The sequence below is a fragment of the Chenopodium album genome, chromosome 12 (assembly GCF_948465745.1).
Source record: "Chenopodium album chromosome 12, dcCheAlbu1.1, whole genome shotgun sequence".
Lineage (NCBI taxonomy): Eukaryota > Viridiplantae > Streptophyta > Magnoliopsida > Caryophyllales > Amaranthaceae > Chenopodium > Chenopodium album.
In genome coordinates, this window is record NC_137845.1 from 47,444,376 (window position 1) to 47,459,644 (window position 15,269).

A 15,269-nucleotide genomic window follows, 5' to 3' on the forward strand; every position below is an offset into this window, starting at 1 on the left:
ATGACTCTAACAATTGGCATTCCTTTTCAGCCATTGCTGGAACAGATTACTGATTGCACAGGGCTTGAAAAACCAGTTTATGTGATTGATGATTTTACCTCGAACAAGGTTTCTGTTAAGATTAAGTTGAAAAATGGTCAGCAGACCTGTGTTTTCAATGGTGGGGGAGCAGGGAGCTTAAAAAAATCATCTGAAAAGGCTGCAGAAAAGGCAATCCATGGCCTGATGGATTTGTATAATGTAGCTGTTGATGATTTCACTGCTGATCGAATTCGAACTTACAGGAGATGTGCCACTTTGTTCAGAATGAAGAGACGCCAGCTACGAGTTACAACTGGACATGGAACTGCGGCTGGCAATGAGTCTATCCCTGACTTTGGATCTCACTTGCCTGTGTATACTGTTGCCATTGATTACAAAGCATATTCAAAAATCGTATTGGCGCGCACCGGTGCTGCTATGACTCCAATTATAACTGTTGAATTTAGTGGCGAGCAGTACTTTGCTTGGATTGTGGTGACTTTCTACCCAAGTGAGGATTTACCTGAATGCATATTTGGTGACGTACGACCTGAGCCTGATGCTGCAGGGTAGATTATGGCTAAGAAAGTGTCTTATTTGCTGTTGTACAACTACAATTTCAATATTGTTGATGCAAACTCTGGTCACCATTCTATAAAATGTGCCCTTTCCATGCTTGAAAAAGAGAAAACATTGACTGAGGAGGTGTGCAAACAACAAACTGCAGATCAGGGTGAAGTGTTATCTACTGTTACTAAGGATCAGTGTGTTACTCCTAATGGTAAAGAGGCAAGCATCCTTTCTCAAATTGTTGTTCCACGCCCTCCTAAGAAGCATATGGCACGACCGTCATTTGGAGCTCCTTCCACTTCTGCTGCTGGGTCTGGAAAGGTTATACGGAGTGTCCCTGGGGAACTGGAGACTGTGTTCAAGCGCAGGAAAACCGGGTAGATGGGTGGATGTTGAATATCTAAGCACTTTTTGGGCACGTAGTGTGGTTTTACCTTTCTTAGCAAATTCTACTTGGTTATGGATCTTTATTTTGACCTTTGCTTTGGATGGCGTCTGTCTCATGTGTCTTGGCCAGCTTCTAGTGCTAAATGGTGACCACTGAAGAATATTAGCTGCACCAGTGTATTTCTTTTAGGACTTTTCAATTTCTTAGCCAAAATAGGACTATTTTGTGTTGTAGTGTATAATTATGCATTATGAGTATGTGTGCTGTAAATCTATGCTTAGATTTTGCAGTATGGATATTCTAATATAATGCTGAACTCTACCTTTTGTAATGCCATTGTGATTGGAATGACAACGTCTGATTATTAAATTAATCAATGAATATGTTTCTTTATTTTGCTGAGTAAAAGGTGTTATCTTACATTTCCCATTCCTGTATTAGCGTACTAAGACTGTAATTGTAATCCTTTAGGTTATGGGCTTTTACAGGGTTTCATCAGATACTGCATATTATAATGCATCAAAGTCGTGGGCTTATACAGGATTTCATTAGATACTATATGTCAAAGGGAATGAATAGAAAGATGCTTTAATGCCAAGTCTAAAACATGGGTTCTAACCTCTACACTTGCTTTTTTATAATCAGCTTATGGATGCATTTTATGTCTTTATATGTATGTGTTAGTTTACAATTAGTAAAGAAACATTTGAAGAAAAATATATGTTCATTTGGATAGCTAAAAATATTAATATTCCATTACATACAGATATGAAGATCAATCCTTATAGTTTTGGTTTGTAATGCCAAATTACTTAATGCAGAATCAATGAGTAAGTCACGCAAATTAGTAAAGCGTAAAGCCAAGGATGCAGAATCTCATGTTATTGCAAAGGTATCTGTAACTGTGGTGCAATGCCTTCCAAGTTTGCCTCCAGTAGCAACACGTAAATCAAAACGTTCTGTGGCCTTTATTGATGCTGGTACTTCTTCTGTTGTATCAAGTTCTACACAGTATAATACCAAGCGTTTAAAGGCTTTAAGAGCTGAAATTAGTTTGACTGACCTTGACCGTGCCACGACTAACATTTCTAGGATTGTAAAAGACCCTAAAACACATGGCCAAAGAGCAAAATAGAAAAATGAAGGTATTCACATAATTTTTACTTTCCTTTAACAGTCATGGTTAGTTTCAATTATTAAAACTATTGTTGTTCATATATTGTATTTATGTATCAGTTGAAGCTGTTGCCTTGATATGTGATAGAGAGGTTCCTACTGAACCTCTTAAGCTGCCTGCTCCTACATTCTGTTCCAAATGTTATACAAAAAAATTTTCCTATGAGCCATTGTTCTTTTGCTGTCGGAATGGTGGTGTCCAACTGCCTGAGAATTCATGGCCACCACAGTTGATTAGGCTTTTTACTTCTCAGGATGAATTAAGTACTCATTTTAGAAAATACAGTCGCATGTATAATAATCTGTTTGCATTTACTTCATTGGGGGGATCCGTTAAAGCTGATACTGAAAAGGGAATATATGTATTCAAGTTGCACGGTCAGATATATCATAATCTTCCTGACTTATTACCTCATGATACACACCCCAAGTATCTGCAAATGTATTTATATGATGCAGAGCACGAGATCAGGAATCGTACATATACCTTTCCAGAGGTGCGACAAGAAATAGTTGAGCTCCTTATGCAGATAATGGAGTGCAATCCATATGCTCAGTTTTTTCGTTCACTAAGAGATATTCCTGTTGTGGAAAACACTCAAATTCATTTGAACCGGAATCCAGTTCTTGACCATAGAGTCTACAATGCACCAACTGCAAATGAGGTGGCTGTGATATGGTCAGAAGAAACATCGTCCAGTGAATATAACACTCCTCATATTGTTGCTTATGGTAAAAATGATACAAATAAACCTCATCGAATTATGCATTACTATGGGTGCTATGATCCACTTCAATATCCTCTTTTGTATCCACATGGAGACAGTGGATGGCACGAAGGTCTAGAAAAAATAAATACAGCTAATAGTAGCAAACACTTGCAGCAAGAAGTTTGCCCTCTAGAGTCAATTGACAGTGTGGAGGATTTATTGGTTGAGGAAGAAGCAAGTGAGTCATCTTTTTTTCTTTTTTGGACTACATTTTTTACCTTATCAATGTTTGTTCGTTCATGCTACTATATGAAGAATATATATTCTTTGCAGCCAACTACCGAGGATTCCATTATAAATAGCTATGTGTTATGCTATACCATCTTTTTATGTAATTCTCATTCATGAGATTATTAGTTAATAAGCTTATTCTGTTTTGATTGTTAATTTTATATTTTGTGTATATAATACAGGTGTATCTAATGGCAAGAGCAAAAGAGTGTAGAAGATTTCCTGTAGAGAGTATTATGCATTTAAGTTGCAAATAAGGCAGGGAAACTATTTACTGCTCTCTGCACGATTGCTGCAGCAATATATAGTTGACATGTATGTAAAACTAGAAAATACAAGACAAGATTTTTTCTGTCGAAATCAGGCTGCTTATCGTGCTGATCTTTATCAAGGAATTCTTAATTGTTTTAAAAGCGGAGAAAATAAATCTACAAATATGGGTCATTATGTCATACTGCCCCCTTCTTTTTTGGGTGGTCCTAGAGATTTACGGAGCATATACTTGAATGCAATAACTTTGGTGTAGCGGTTTGGAAAACCAGATTTGTTCATAACTATTACATGTAATCCTAACTGGCTAGAGATCAAACAAGAACTCGCTCCTGGAGAGCTTGCTCAAAATAGGCTAGATTTAATTGCAAGGGTTTTCCATGCAAAGCTAATTGCTCTTAAGAAACAAATCATGGAGGAAATTTTTTTTGGAGAAGTTGCTGCAGTGATATATGTTGTTGAGTTTCAAACACGTGGGCTTCCTCATGCTCATATTTTATTAATATTGGCTCCCGGTTATAAAATTAAAGATGCAGCAACTTTTGATAAGTTTGTAACTGCAGAGTTCCCTTCAACACAAAATCCTCACTTAAGGCAAGCTGTGCTCTCTCACATGATGCATGGCCCTCGTGGGAACGAAAATCTTGAATGCTCTTGTATGAAACATAAGGGTCGAATGGGTGTCTGTAAGTATGGATATCCAAAACCATATATAGCCGAGAGAACTAGCCATGAGGATGGGTATCCTATGTATAGAAGGCGCGATACTGGAGAAACAGTAATGATTCGGAAGAAACCTATGGATAACAGATGGGTCATTCCATATAATCCCCATTTGTTAACACTCTTTGATTGCCACGTGAATGTTAAAGTGTGTTATACAATTCGGGCTGTAAAATATCTCTACAAGTATGTCTACAAGGGGCATGATCGTATTTCTTTCAATGTTTCTTCTGTAGATAATCCGAAACCTAGAGATGAAATAGAACAATTCCAATCAGGACGTTGGGTTTCTCCTTGTGAAGCTGCCTGACGTCTATTCAGTTTTGGACTATTCGAAATGTTACCACCAGTGTTGCCTCTTCAAGTCCATCTTCCTAATTTGCAAACTGTCCAATTCAGGCCAAGTGAAAGTCTAGGTTCTGTTGTAAATGATAATAAGAGGAATAAAACTGCTCTGACAGAATTCTTTACAATGAATGCTGCAAATCCAAATGGACAGCAATATTTGTATTCAGAATACTCAAAGCATTTTGTTTGGACAACATCTGCAAAAACTTGGACTAGGCGCGAGACTAAAAAAAAGGTCATTGGTAGGATGGCATTTGTATCCCCATCTGAAGGTGAGCGCTATTATCTACGCCTTTTGCTTGCAAATGTTTGTGGGCCTAAGTCTTTTGAAGATCTTAGGACTGCTGATGGTTACATTCATGCAACTTACCAAGAAGCTGCTGTCAAGCTTGGTCTTATAGTTGAAGATGACGTTGTGGACAAATGTATGTCAGAGGCTTCTGAAACTCATATGCCTAGGGCTTTAAGACGTCTATTTGAAACTATACTCATTTTTTGCAATCCTTGCAATCCACTTGCTCTTTGGAACAAATTCTATCCTCAGCTTTCTGAAGATTTTGCAAGTAATTCTTCAAGCCATGCTGGTAAAGTTCAGCAGTTAACAATCCGCTTTGTTGAGCAGTTTTTAGAAGAAATGGGAAAAACTTTGGTTGAATTTGGGCTTGATTGTCTAATCCATGAGACAGATGATGAAATTAGAAGGACTCGAGATATTGTTAACGCCTTAGATGCACCAATACCTGATATGTATAAGGAAGCATGCTTAAGCCTCAATCCAAAACAATAAGATGCTTTTGACTCTATTATGGAACATGTTACGACAGGACAACCAGGTGCATTTTTTGTTGACGGGCCTGGGGGGACAGGAAAAACTTACCTATATTGTGCACTTTATGCAGCCACAAGGGCAATGGGTAAAATTGTGTTGCCTATTGCTACATCAGGCATAGCAGCATCCAACATAGTCACTGGTAGAACAACACATTCCCGATTTAAGATTCCAATCAATCTTGCTATTTCAGTCTCTTGTTATGTTCCTAAGCAAAGTAGTTTAGCTGCTTTGCTAAAAGAAACGTCTTTAATAATTTGGGATGAAGCTTCAATGGCAAATAAGGAGAATATTGAAGCTGTGGATGTTCTTTTGCGTGATCTGTGTTCACCGTCTATACCTTTTAGTGGGAAAGTTATTGTTTTCGGAGGAGATTTTAGGCAAGTATTGCCTGTTGTGCCAAAGAAATCACAAAGTGAGGCCACCGAAGCAAGTTTAGTTTCTTCCTCTCTTCGGAACCAGTTTTAGAGATTCAGGTCACTGACAATATGAGAGCAAGGAAAAATGGACAATTTGCTGATTTTTTGCTTGCAATGGGCAATGGTTAGTTGCAGACTGCAGAAATTGAACAAATTCAGGTGCCTAGGCATATAATAGTGCCCTTTGATGAGTCTAAGGATGCTGTAGATGATCTTATTGATTTTGTTTTCCCAGAAATAAAAATGGCAAACTGCAATGAAGGCATGTTTGTTGATAGAGCAATCTTGACTCCTCTCAGCGCTGCTGTAGATGACATAAACTCCAACCTAATTGATCAGTTCCCTGGAGAATCTATTACTTATAAAAGCTACGATTTATTGCTTGATGATACAGGAAGTATTTATCCAACAGAGTTCTTAAATATTCTTTCTCCTGGTGGTATGAGTCCACACGAATTAGTGCTAAAGCAAAATTATCCTGTTACTTTACTAAGAAACCTTGCTCCTGTATTAGGTCTCTGTAATGGCACTCGTATGCTATGTAAGCATTTTTACCCTAATATAATTGAGTGTGCCATAATAACTGGCCATCATGCAGGAGAGCATGTTTTCATTCCACGAATAAACCTACGGCCATCTGAGACACTTCACTATCCATTCAAGTTTCAAAGAAAACAGTTTCCTATTAAGCTTAGTTTTGCTATGACCATCAACAAGGCTCAAGGACAAAATTTATCACAAGTTGGCCTCTATCTAAACAACCCTTGTTTCTCACATGGGCAGCTCTATGTAGGTCTATCCAGGGCTAAGACATCGGCTCAACTTAAAGTTTTATCTAAGCCTACAACAGATCAGGTTTCAACAACAACGGTCAGAAATGTTGTAGCATTCAGCATTCTTGAAAAGGCAGGCATCATCTAGGGACAACCTGCATAAAAGCATATTATACCCTCACTTCCTCCTTCACACTTGTTTGACCATGTTGGTTGATATTCAAATTTCAGATCTAATGACCCGATTCTTTAAATTTTGGGGCAGGTTGCAAAAGATGGTTGATAAAAAAGAAATGTTTGGCTGCATATTTTGAAGATTCTGAAATTTGACTTGGATATTTTGGAAGATTCTGAATTTTGGCTTGGATATTTTGGAAGATTCTGAATTTTGGCTTGAATTTTTTAGCACAGATAAAACAAAATGTTTCCTACATATACCTTATCCATGTTGGTAAGCATGTACCTGTGAATGCTCCTACTATTCATAGCCTAAACTATATTATTTTCTTAATGAATTTAACATATTTATCAAACTATACTATTTACAGCTAATGATGCAGTGAATATTATCCTTATCACATGTTCCTCAAGTGAAATCTGAATTTCGGCACACGATGGTTACCAAGTATGACTTGGCTTTAAGACATGTCTGCAGTAAAATGACTTAGTGATCAAAAGTCTATTAGAAGCCAAGCCATTAGCAATATTCCAAGGATAGTGTGGGATAAAAATGATGAATGATCAACAGTCTGCTTCATTTCATTATCAACTCAGCTATTATACTTCTTAAAATTGTGTATAACCTCTAATTTCTAAGCATTTTGCTCATTCCTAACTGATTAGCAGCACAGGACGTCCCCTAATGCTTGCTCATTCCTTAAATTAAGGCTTATACATGATTACTATTAAAATTTTGAAGCTAAATAGCTATACACATTTTGTTTGCAGGTTCAGAATGCTGTGCAAATATCAAAATATCACATAGTTTTGTTATTTGGAAGACTTTTAATTGCTGAATCAAATTGAAGAAAGTCTTTACTAAATAAAGTCTGTCCATTTGGTAAGCAGATATTTGTCAATACTATTACTATTAATAGCTCAAACTGTGATATATCCTTGCTGAGTTTAATATATGTATCGAACTATACTATTTGCAGATAATTATGTGCTTTATGTTTGTATCTTTCTTAGAGTCTTTTGAATGGAGCTATTAATGCATCATCATGCTGCAAATTCTCCCAAGGTTTTCTTGGAGTAAGATTCTCGTAAAGACTATGACTAACAACAAGAATTGGCAGCACAGGGCATTTAGATTCCATACAAAACAGAAAATCACTTTGTATAACAAGACTATATCAAGCTCCTGTGTTAAAATAATAGACATTTCATAATGCCTTATTATGGAGTAGCCTATTTATAACATAACACATTCTCTACAAATGAAGTGTTAATATATTTATAGCAATCATCTTTTGATACAACAACTGATGTAAACTCTTTCTTATAATATTTCGAATGGAATTAATGGAAAAGAGTACTGTATTTCTTATTCATTTTGAATATAGTAGTAAATTTAATGATACTATACTAATTGTTAGAAATGTATATGCACCAAAATTTTGACACGATATGCTATTAAAATATCAATGTATACATATAAAACACTAATATAATTCAATTAGCTGTCAATTACAATGTCATTCCACTTCAAAATCAGCATACAGAGAAGCCTTAAACGGTACCGAAGGTATGATGATTACATAGTATATGGAATACATGTACTATACATATTACAAAAGCTGTATTCCACATAAAAGAGAAGCTATTATATGTTCTAAAGATGGGTAAAATGCATAACATTCAAAACAAGCCATCCACCATGTACAAAATTAACTTGAAACATAATTAAACCTATATATTAGCATCATAAATTCTCTCTAAATGATCGATAGAGTGGTTATCATTGTCAGAATCGTAGTTTGATTCTTCATAGAATTGAATTGGAGAGTCGTGTTCATATCATTGTTCGATTTTCCTAGCTTTTGCTTTCCTCTTCTCTAAGATGATCTTCTTCCTTGCCCTCTGCTTCCTCTTTTTTTGCTCTTCTTCCCTTTGTTTTACTCTTCGTGCCATCTCCTCCTTTAACTCTTCCTCTCTCAATATTTCATCAAGCTTATCTTTCTTACTCAAAAGCTCATTCAACATTTCTTGCATCCCATACCGCACTTCCTGTAGATAGAGAATGTACCATTCACACTCCCCCAACAATTTTTTCTTCCCTTCCTTATCACCCTTCAATTCTTGCATCCTCTTCCTAATGTCATTGCAATTCTATAACCTTTTTTCATACCCATCTTCTGATTTCAGCTGCAATACATCAACATCAATTAAATGGGCCCGAAATTTGACTATCTCTTTTAGTCTACGATTATCTCCACAATACTCTTTGCCATTGCGAGATGAAGCTTCTGCCATTGTTTCTTTTTCAGAAGAAAAAACAAGTGAGTTTGAATTGATAAACCTAGGTTTTCTAGCTAATGATGAATAACCTTGCAAAATGTGAAGAGTTACAGAGAAATAGATTTTATACAAATTAGGAAAAAAATTGAAAAGCAACTACTCTTCATATTATACGTCTACTGTAGCAGAGCAATTTTATCATGCACCTTTGAATATTATAGTCTATGTAATAGTCATAAGAATTACAAGTATATTTAAATTTAAAAATATAAAATATAGAAATAGTACGCTCGATATTTTTTTTACGCTTAATAATTTTTTAAGACAATTACTTACTAATTTTTTTTTTAAATCAATTGGTAATTTTTCTCATCACTAATTTAGATTTATAGGGATAAAAATAACTTGTGCTTCTATAATTGGAAATATAAATTTTTAAAAAATTTTAAGTATCGTATGAAAATTTATTCATCTTAAGGTAAAATCATCCATAATTTTGAGAAACAAGAATATACTTATTGGTATCTTACTAAATAATACTCATTAAAGTCTCACATTTTAATAATTAAAATTGATTCTATCGAGAATTGCACTTGATTTTTTCAAATAGAGGTGTCTAAAGTTGGCAAGACAAAATAACTTGATACAATCCCTACACAAAATATACGTGTCAAAATTAAGATTTTGTGATCCGTTTATAACTTCAGTTGACACGAGTATAACCAAAAAGTAAACATGTTATATTTAGGTTGAAATTTCCCAATTGAAATTGACACACATAACCCAATCATATAAATGCGCATTTATTATTCTGTTTATGATATTTGATATGTTAAACGGATTAGACTTAAGGATTTTCATCCGGTTGTTTTGGCCTTAGGAATTTCGAACCGATCAGTTGGTTTAAGGATTTTTGACACACTTATTTGGCCTAACGATCTTCATTCCTAGAAATATTTTCCAACCCTTTTAACATTCACAAGAATATGATTCCAATCCGACACAACAAGACCAATTAGATAACCCTAATTTATAGGTATGTATATATTTTTTTTTGTACCAATAGGTATGTATATATTATTACATGGTATCACGTGAATTATTAAAATCATTGAAATTGATTCTTTCATGTGCATACATAATATAAGAAAACAAGTATCCTTGAAGTAGGGTGATTTTAACATTGTAAATGTAACTTCCTCACTTTGCATTAAATGCTTGTACTACACAATCTAAATTTATTTTACTATTCTTTGACATAAAACATTATAACATCATTTCTAACATGAATATAGGACATTAAAATGTAACATATATTAAAGTATATATGTGACAAAAGAGCTTTGTTTATACCACTAATTCAATCTCAACCATTTACTCAAATAAAATAGCACAAGGAAAAAAGTATGACAATCTTCATACAAAGATAAATCATAAGAAAAAACAAAAATCCTTAAAATAGGGGAATTTAAACATAGTGAATATAACCTACTCACTTTGCATTTAATGCTTGTAGTACACAATCTTAACCTATTATTGTATTCCTATATCAAAGAATATAGCATTATATGTACCATGAATATAAAACTCATATGTTATAATCCTAGACAATGATTTAAAATTGACTCATTAAAATGATTAGAATTCAATCTTAACCTCTTACTCATATAGACTAGCACAAAAATAAATATTTTGATAATCTTATCATATTCATATATTTGTATTTTGGACTAAATTAAAAGTTAATTTATTTAGCTTAGCTTCTAGAAGTCATCAGTTGCATGTGGTCGTGCTACATGTTCAAGTAGACTACAATTTTGGATGCTAGTATGGATTTTGTTAAGGTTTCTTTAAGTGAACCTGAATGTTCATTGTATCATCTTAATTATATTAATCGAGATTTTGTGAATCACACAGGTTAAAAATGCATATAGATGAGATTTGAATCATAAAATTAAAGTGACTAGGAGTTATTTACATTGTAGCAATTTTTTTGAATATAGCAAATTTTAATGTAGATGAGATTTGAATCATAAAATTTGCGCGCGATAGTATTGAATATTTGATTATTGGAGTATTTTTTGAATAATTTATTATTAGAGTATTGGAGATTTGAATCATAAAATTTGCACGCGATAGTATTTGATATTTGCGCGCGATAGTGTTGGAGATTTGAATCATAAAATTTGCGCGCGATAGTATTTGATTATTGGAGTAATTTTTGAATATTTGATTATTGAAGTATTGGAGATAGTATTTTTTGAATATTTGATTATTGGAGATTTGAATCATAAAATTTGCGCGCGATAGTATTGAATATTTGATTATTGAACATTATAGCAAATTTTTTGAATATTTGATTATTGGAGTATTGAAGTAATAAAATTGAGTCATTAAAATGATTACAATTCAATCTTAACCTCTTACTCATATAAAATAGCACAAAAAGAAATCTATCATAATAGCCATGCATAAACATATGAAAAAACAAATATCCTTAAAATAGGGGGATTCTAACATTGTAGAATTATGCACTCACTTTGCATTAAATGTTTGTCCTATACAATCCTATCATATTTTTTGACCTAAAAGCTTATAACATTCTACTATGTACCATGGATGGTAAGCATATAAAATTAAACTTGTGTTATAATCCTAAGTTGCAAGTTTAGATTTTAAATATCTCAATTATTATTTAATATATTATTTAATATCTAATAAATTATTAATTGCAATATAAGCAACACGTTGGAATTCACATCATAAACCATGCATAATGAACAACTAAATTATATTAGATAAATCTATCCATTACCCATCATAAACCATGCATAATGAACAACTAAATTATATTAGATAAATCTATCCATTATCTAGACCTTTACATAAAATGATTTTTTTTTTTTTTTTTTTTTTTTTGTAAAAAGTATTGAATTACTTTAAATACATGATCAATGAACAAGAATCCTCATAAAAAGGAGATTTGGAGAAAGCACATTCTACAATTAGAATAGTACATTCTTATGAGTCTATAAAAAACAAGATTTCATCATTTGCATTAAATGCTTATGCTATGCATTTTAGACACTATTGTTTATTGTAAATTTTAAGAATTAAAATTTATAAATTAGATTAGGCTTATTAAACTTGGTATAATAACAAATTAGTAAACGAAATTAGATACTAAAATTTACACACATATTATAAATATATAATTTTAAGTATAAATACATTGGACAAATATTAATATGAACCAATTGTGTAGAAATAATGTAATTTTTAATGTTTATCAAATATAAATTTGGACATATGACCTTAATAATATTTTCACATTCTTTCATCTACTCATTTGTAATTTTTAAATCACTTAAATATTATAATATTTGCATAGCCTAATTATTCTAGAAATAAAGCAATCAATTTAATTCCTATGTAACTAACGTATACACAATTAATATTCGCTTTCTCTTTAGTTATGCTATTGATAACTCAATCTTATTATTCTATCATATATACTAAATAAAATATATACATCTTTAATTCTACATTTTTTTGCTTTTGGTTATATTATTTGTAAAATTTTCTTAGTTATATAAGATTTTTTTTTCATATATACACTAAAATCCTAAGATATATATTATTTGTATATATAAGATTTCCTTGCGTATAAGATAATTTGATATATAACTTAAACATTTACTCAGTTATAATTTCTTTTAATCTAATATAGACTTAAAAAAAAAAGAATATATAAGCATTTATCATTATTAAACGAAAAAAACTACAAATTTATCCTAATAGCCATGTATAAAGTACTCCCTATGAAATTAATGATATAACAAAAAACGAAAAAAATGAAAAATAAGTATGCTGAACAACTTCTTATCTTATAAAAAAACAAACTTATCTTATAAAGGAAGCTTATATCACATCCTCCCTTAAAAAAAGGAAGCCTAAAAATACATACCAACTTTTAAACTTTGCATTTAATGAAAACATTATTGTTTCTCAAACCATATCTAATTGACAAGGACAAAATCTTTTCTTGTGCAATAAAACAATTGTTTATCCAATTTACAAACCAAATCTATTCAGAGAGTGGCCTTATTTATCAAACCAACTGTTACACTCTTAACTCTGATAAGTGCAGTTGGACAAAGCTTATAAATAGACTTCTCATCATCAACTCCCATTTCTAGAACTCACACTAACCACTCTCATAGGAAACGACATACTCTGATTCAATTTGCTGTGCATAAGGTAAGTCATTCTTCCCTGCAATATAATTTAAAGTTAATTATTCTCCATTCATTGTTCTTGATTTGTATGCATTATACTTACCATTAATACACAACAGATTATTCCTCATTAATATCAAGGAAAGGAATACTACACCATCAGCTATTGCATTCAATGAGAACTTTTCATGTTAGTTGCCATTAATAAGAGAATAAAACATTCTACATCTGCTCTTTTGTTGTATGCAATTAATGAAAACAAGATCTTACATAACATCTATCATGCAATGTATAGATGATGTATATTTACATAAAATTTATAAATCCAGCAATATTAGTTCTGTTTCCTTGTATAATAATCATTAAAAAATAGTATAATCAGATCACTTTCTTACATAACTCATAATAATTAACTTACTTAACTCATAATATGCATAATCTTTGACTTACTTAAATCATAATATGCATAATCACTTTCTGACTTCACTCATAATATGCATATGTAATGAAGTTACTTAACTTTCATAACTCATAATAATCATGAAAAAATAGTATAATCACTTTCTTACATAACTCATAATTATTCTAGATTACAGTGTACTGTTAAGATCTTGCTAATTAAACCTCTGTAACTATATACCTATGATTATCTCCTTAGAATCACGTGTAACTATATGTATTTCGACCTCGATACGAATTAGTTAGAGTCACTTAACTGGTCAAGGTTTTCTCCTATGCCAATGATTACTTAAGCTTAACTTTGAGTTTTATAAATACTTGTACTAATCTCACTTACCTTGACTTTTACATGATACTAAACCTATTTCTACTTACATACTCCAGGAAAACACTATGAAACAGGAAAAAGGTCAATCGTCTAATCAGGCTTTCTTAAAAGATCTCAAGCCTAATTTAAGAAACTACAAAGTTAAGGTGCAAGTTGTTGAAAAATCTCGGGTTCTTATTTCTCCGAAAAAAAACCAAATTTGTAGTTGTCACATTCAAAGATGATGAGGTATCCTCTGATCTTAGCTTTTAAAAATATATATATATATATATATATATATATATATATATATATATATATATATATATATATATATATATATATATATATATATATATATATATATATATATATATAATACATGTTATAGATGATTCTCACTAAATAGCTAAAATATGACTTAATGTTATCTCTACTAAGGAACCAAAATGAAAGGAACTCTATTTGAGTATGGAGACATCTTTCAGAAAGACAATGTTTATCAGATTTCTAATACACCATTGGAACATGTACACCCAAAATATAAAGACCAGGATGGTGACTGCTCACTTAGATTTGGTGGACAAACAATGGTCCAACCTATTTCCACTGAAGTTACCCCAAACAAAGTGCAATATGTCCCTCTTGCCTCAGTCTCATATGACAGTGGCCCAGATGATAGTTATGGTATTCAATACACTACTCAGTCTTTGATTTCTATAATAAGTTTGTAAAATGTCTTAATAATCAAACAAATAACCATGATAAACACAGATATCCTAGGTCTTGTGCTCTTCATCAGTGGTAAGAACAATAACAACTGATGCAGGTATTGAACATCCTATTCGAGACATCAGCGTGATAGACCACAGGTCAGTGCAAATTCTCCTATAAGCAAAGTATAATTTCTAATGTTATATCAAGTACTTGACTAACATTTTCAGCTAACAATTCTTCATTTACTTTTGCAGTACTATTGTGCCAATGACTATCTCTATATGGGATGATCTCACAGATATTAAAGATCCTAGACTGCTTTCATGGGACACTGAACCAGTTATAGCTGCCTTTCTAGGATTAAGAGTGACAACAAACAGAGGTATACCTAATCATACTACTATGCACTTACACTCAGCAACAATATAACTTTAAAATTATACAAGATTCATTCTCTCAAGCAGCCTCTCCACAACTATTGATACTAACCCTACTGGAGAAGAATTTGTAGCTTTCCATGACTGGTAAATTATTTCTAGAAGACAACAATATACTTCTATATACATACTT

General features: G+C 32.4%; 2 protein-coding genes across 2 annotated transcripts; both read left to right on the top strand.

The window, feature by feature from the left end:
- The first annotated feature begins 1,805 nt into the window (after positions 1-1,805).
- Positions 1,806-4,459, top strand: LOC145571240 (uncharacterized). Its single transcript, XM_081630306.1, has 3 exons — positions 1,806-2,031; positions 2,216-3,103; positions 3,738-4,459. Exons 1-3 carry the CDS (start codon positions 1,806-1,808, stop codon positions 4,457-4,459), a joined length of 1,836 nt encoding a protein of 611 aa, XP_081486432.1.
- An 843-nt stretch (positions 4,460-5,302) lies between these two features.
- On the top strand, positions 5,303-6,666 carry LOC145571241 (uncharacterized). The gene is made up of 2 exons (XM_081630307.1): positions 5,303-5,755; positions 5,875-6,666. The coding sequence occupies exons 1-2, from the start codon at positions 5,303-5,305 to the stop codon at positions 6,664-6,666; spliced, it is 1,245 nt and encodes a 414-aa protein (XP_081486433.1).
- Positions 6,667-15,269: the final 8,603 nt, after the last annotated feature.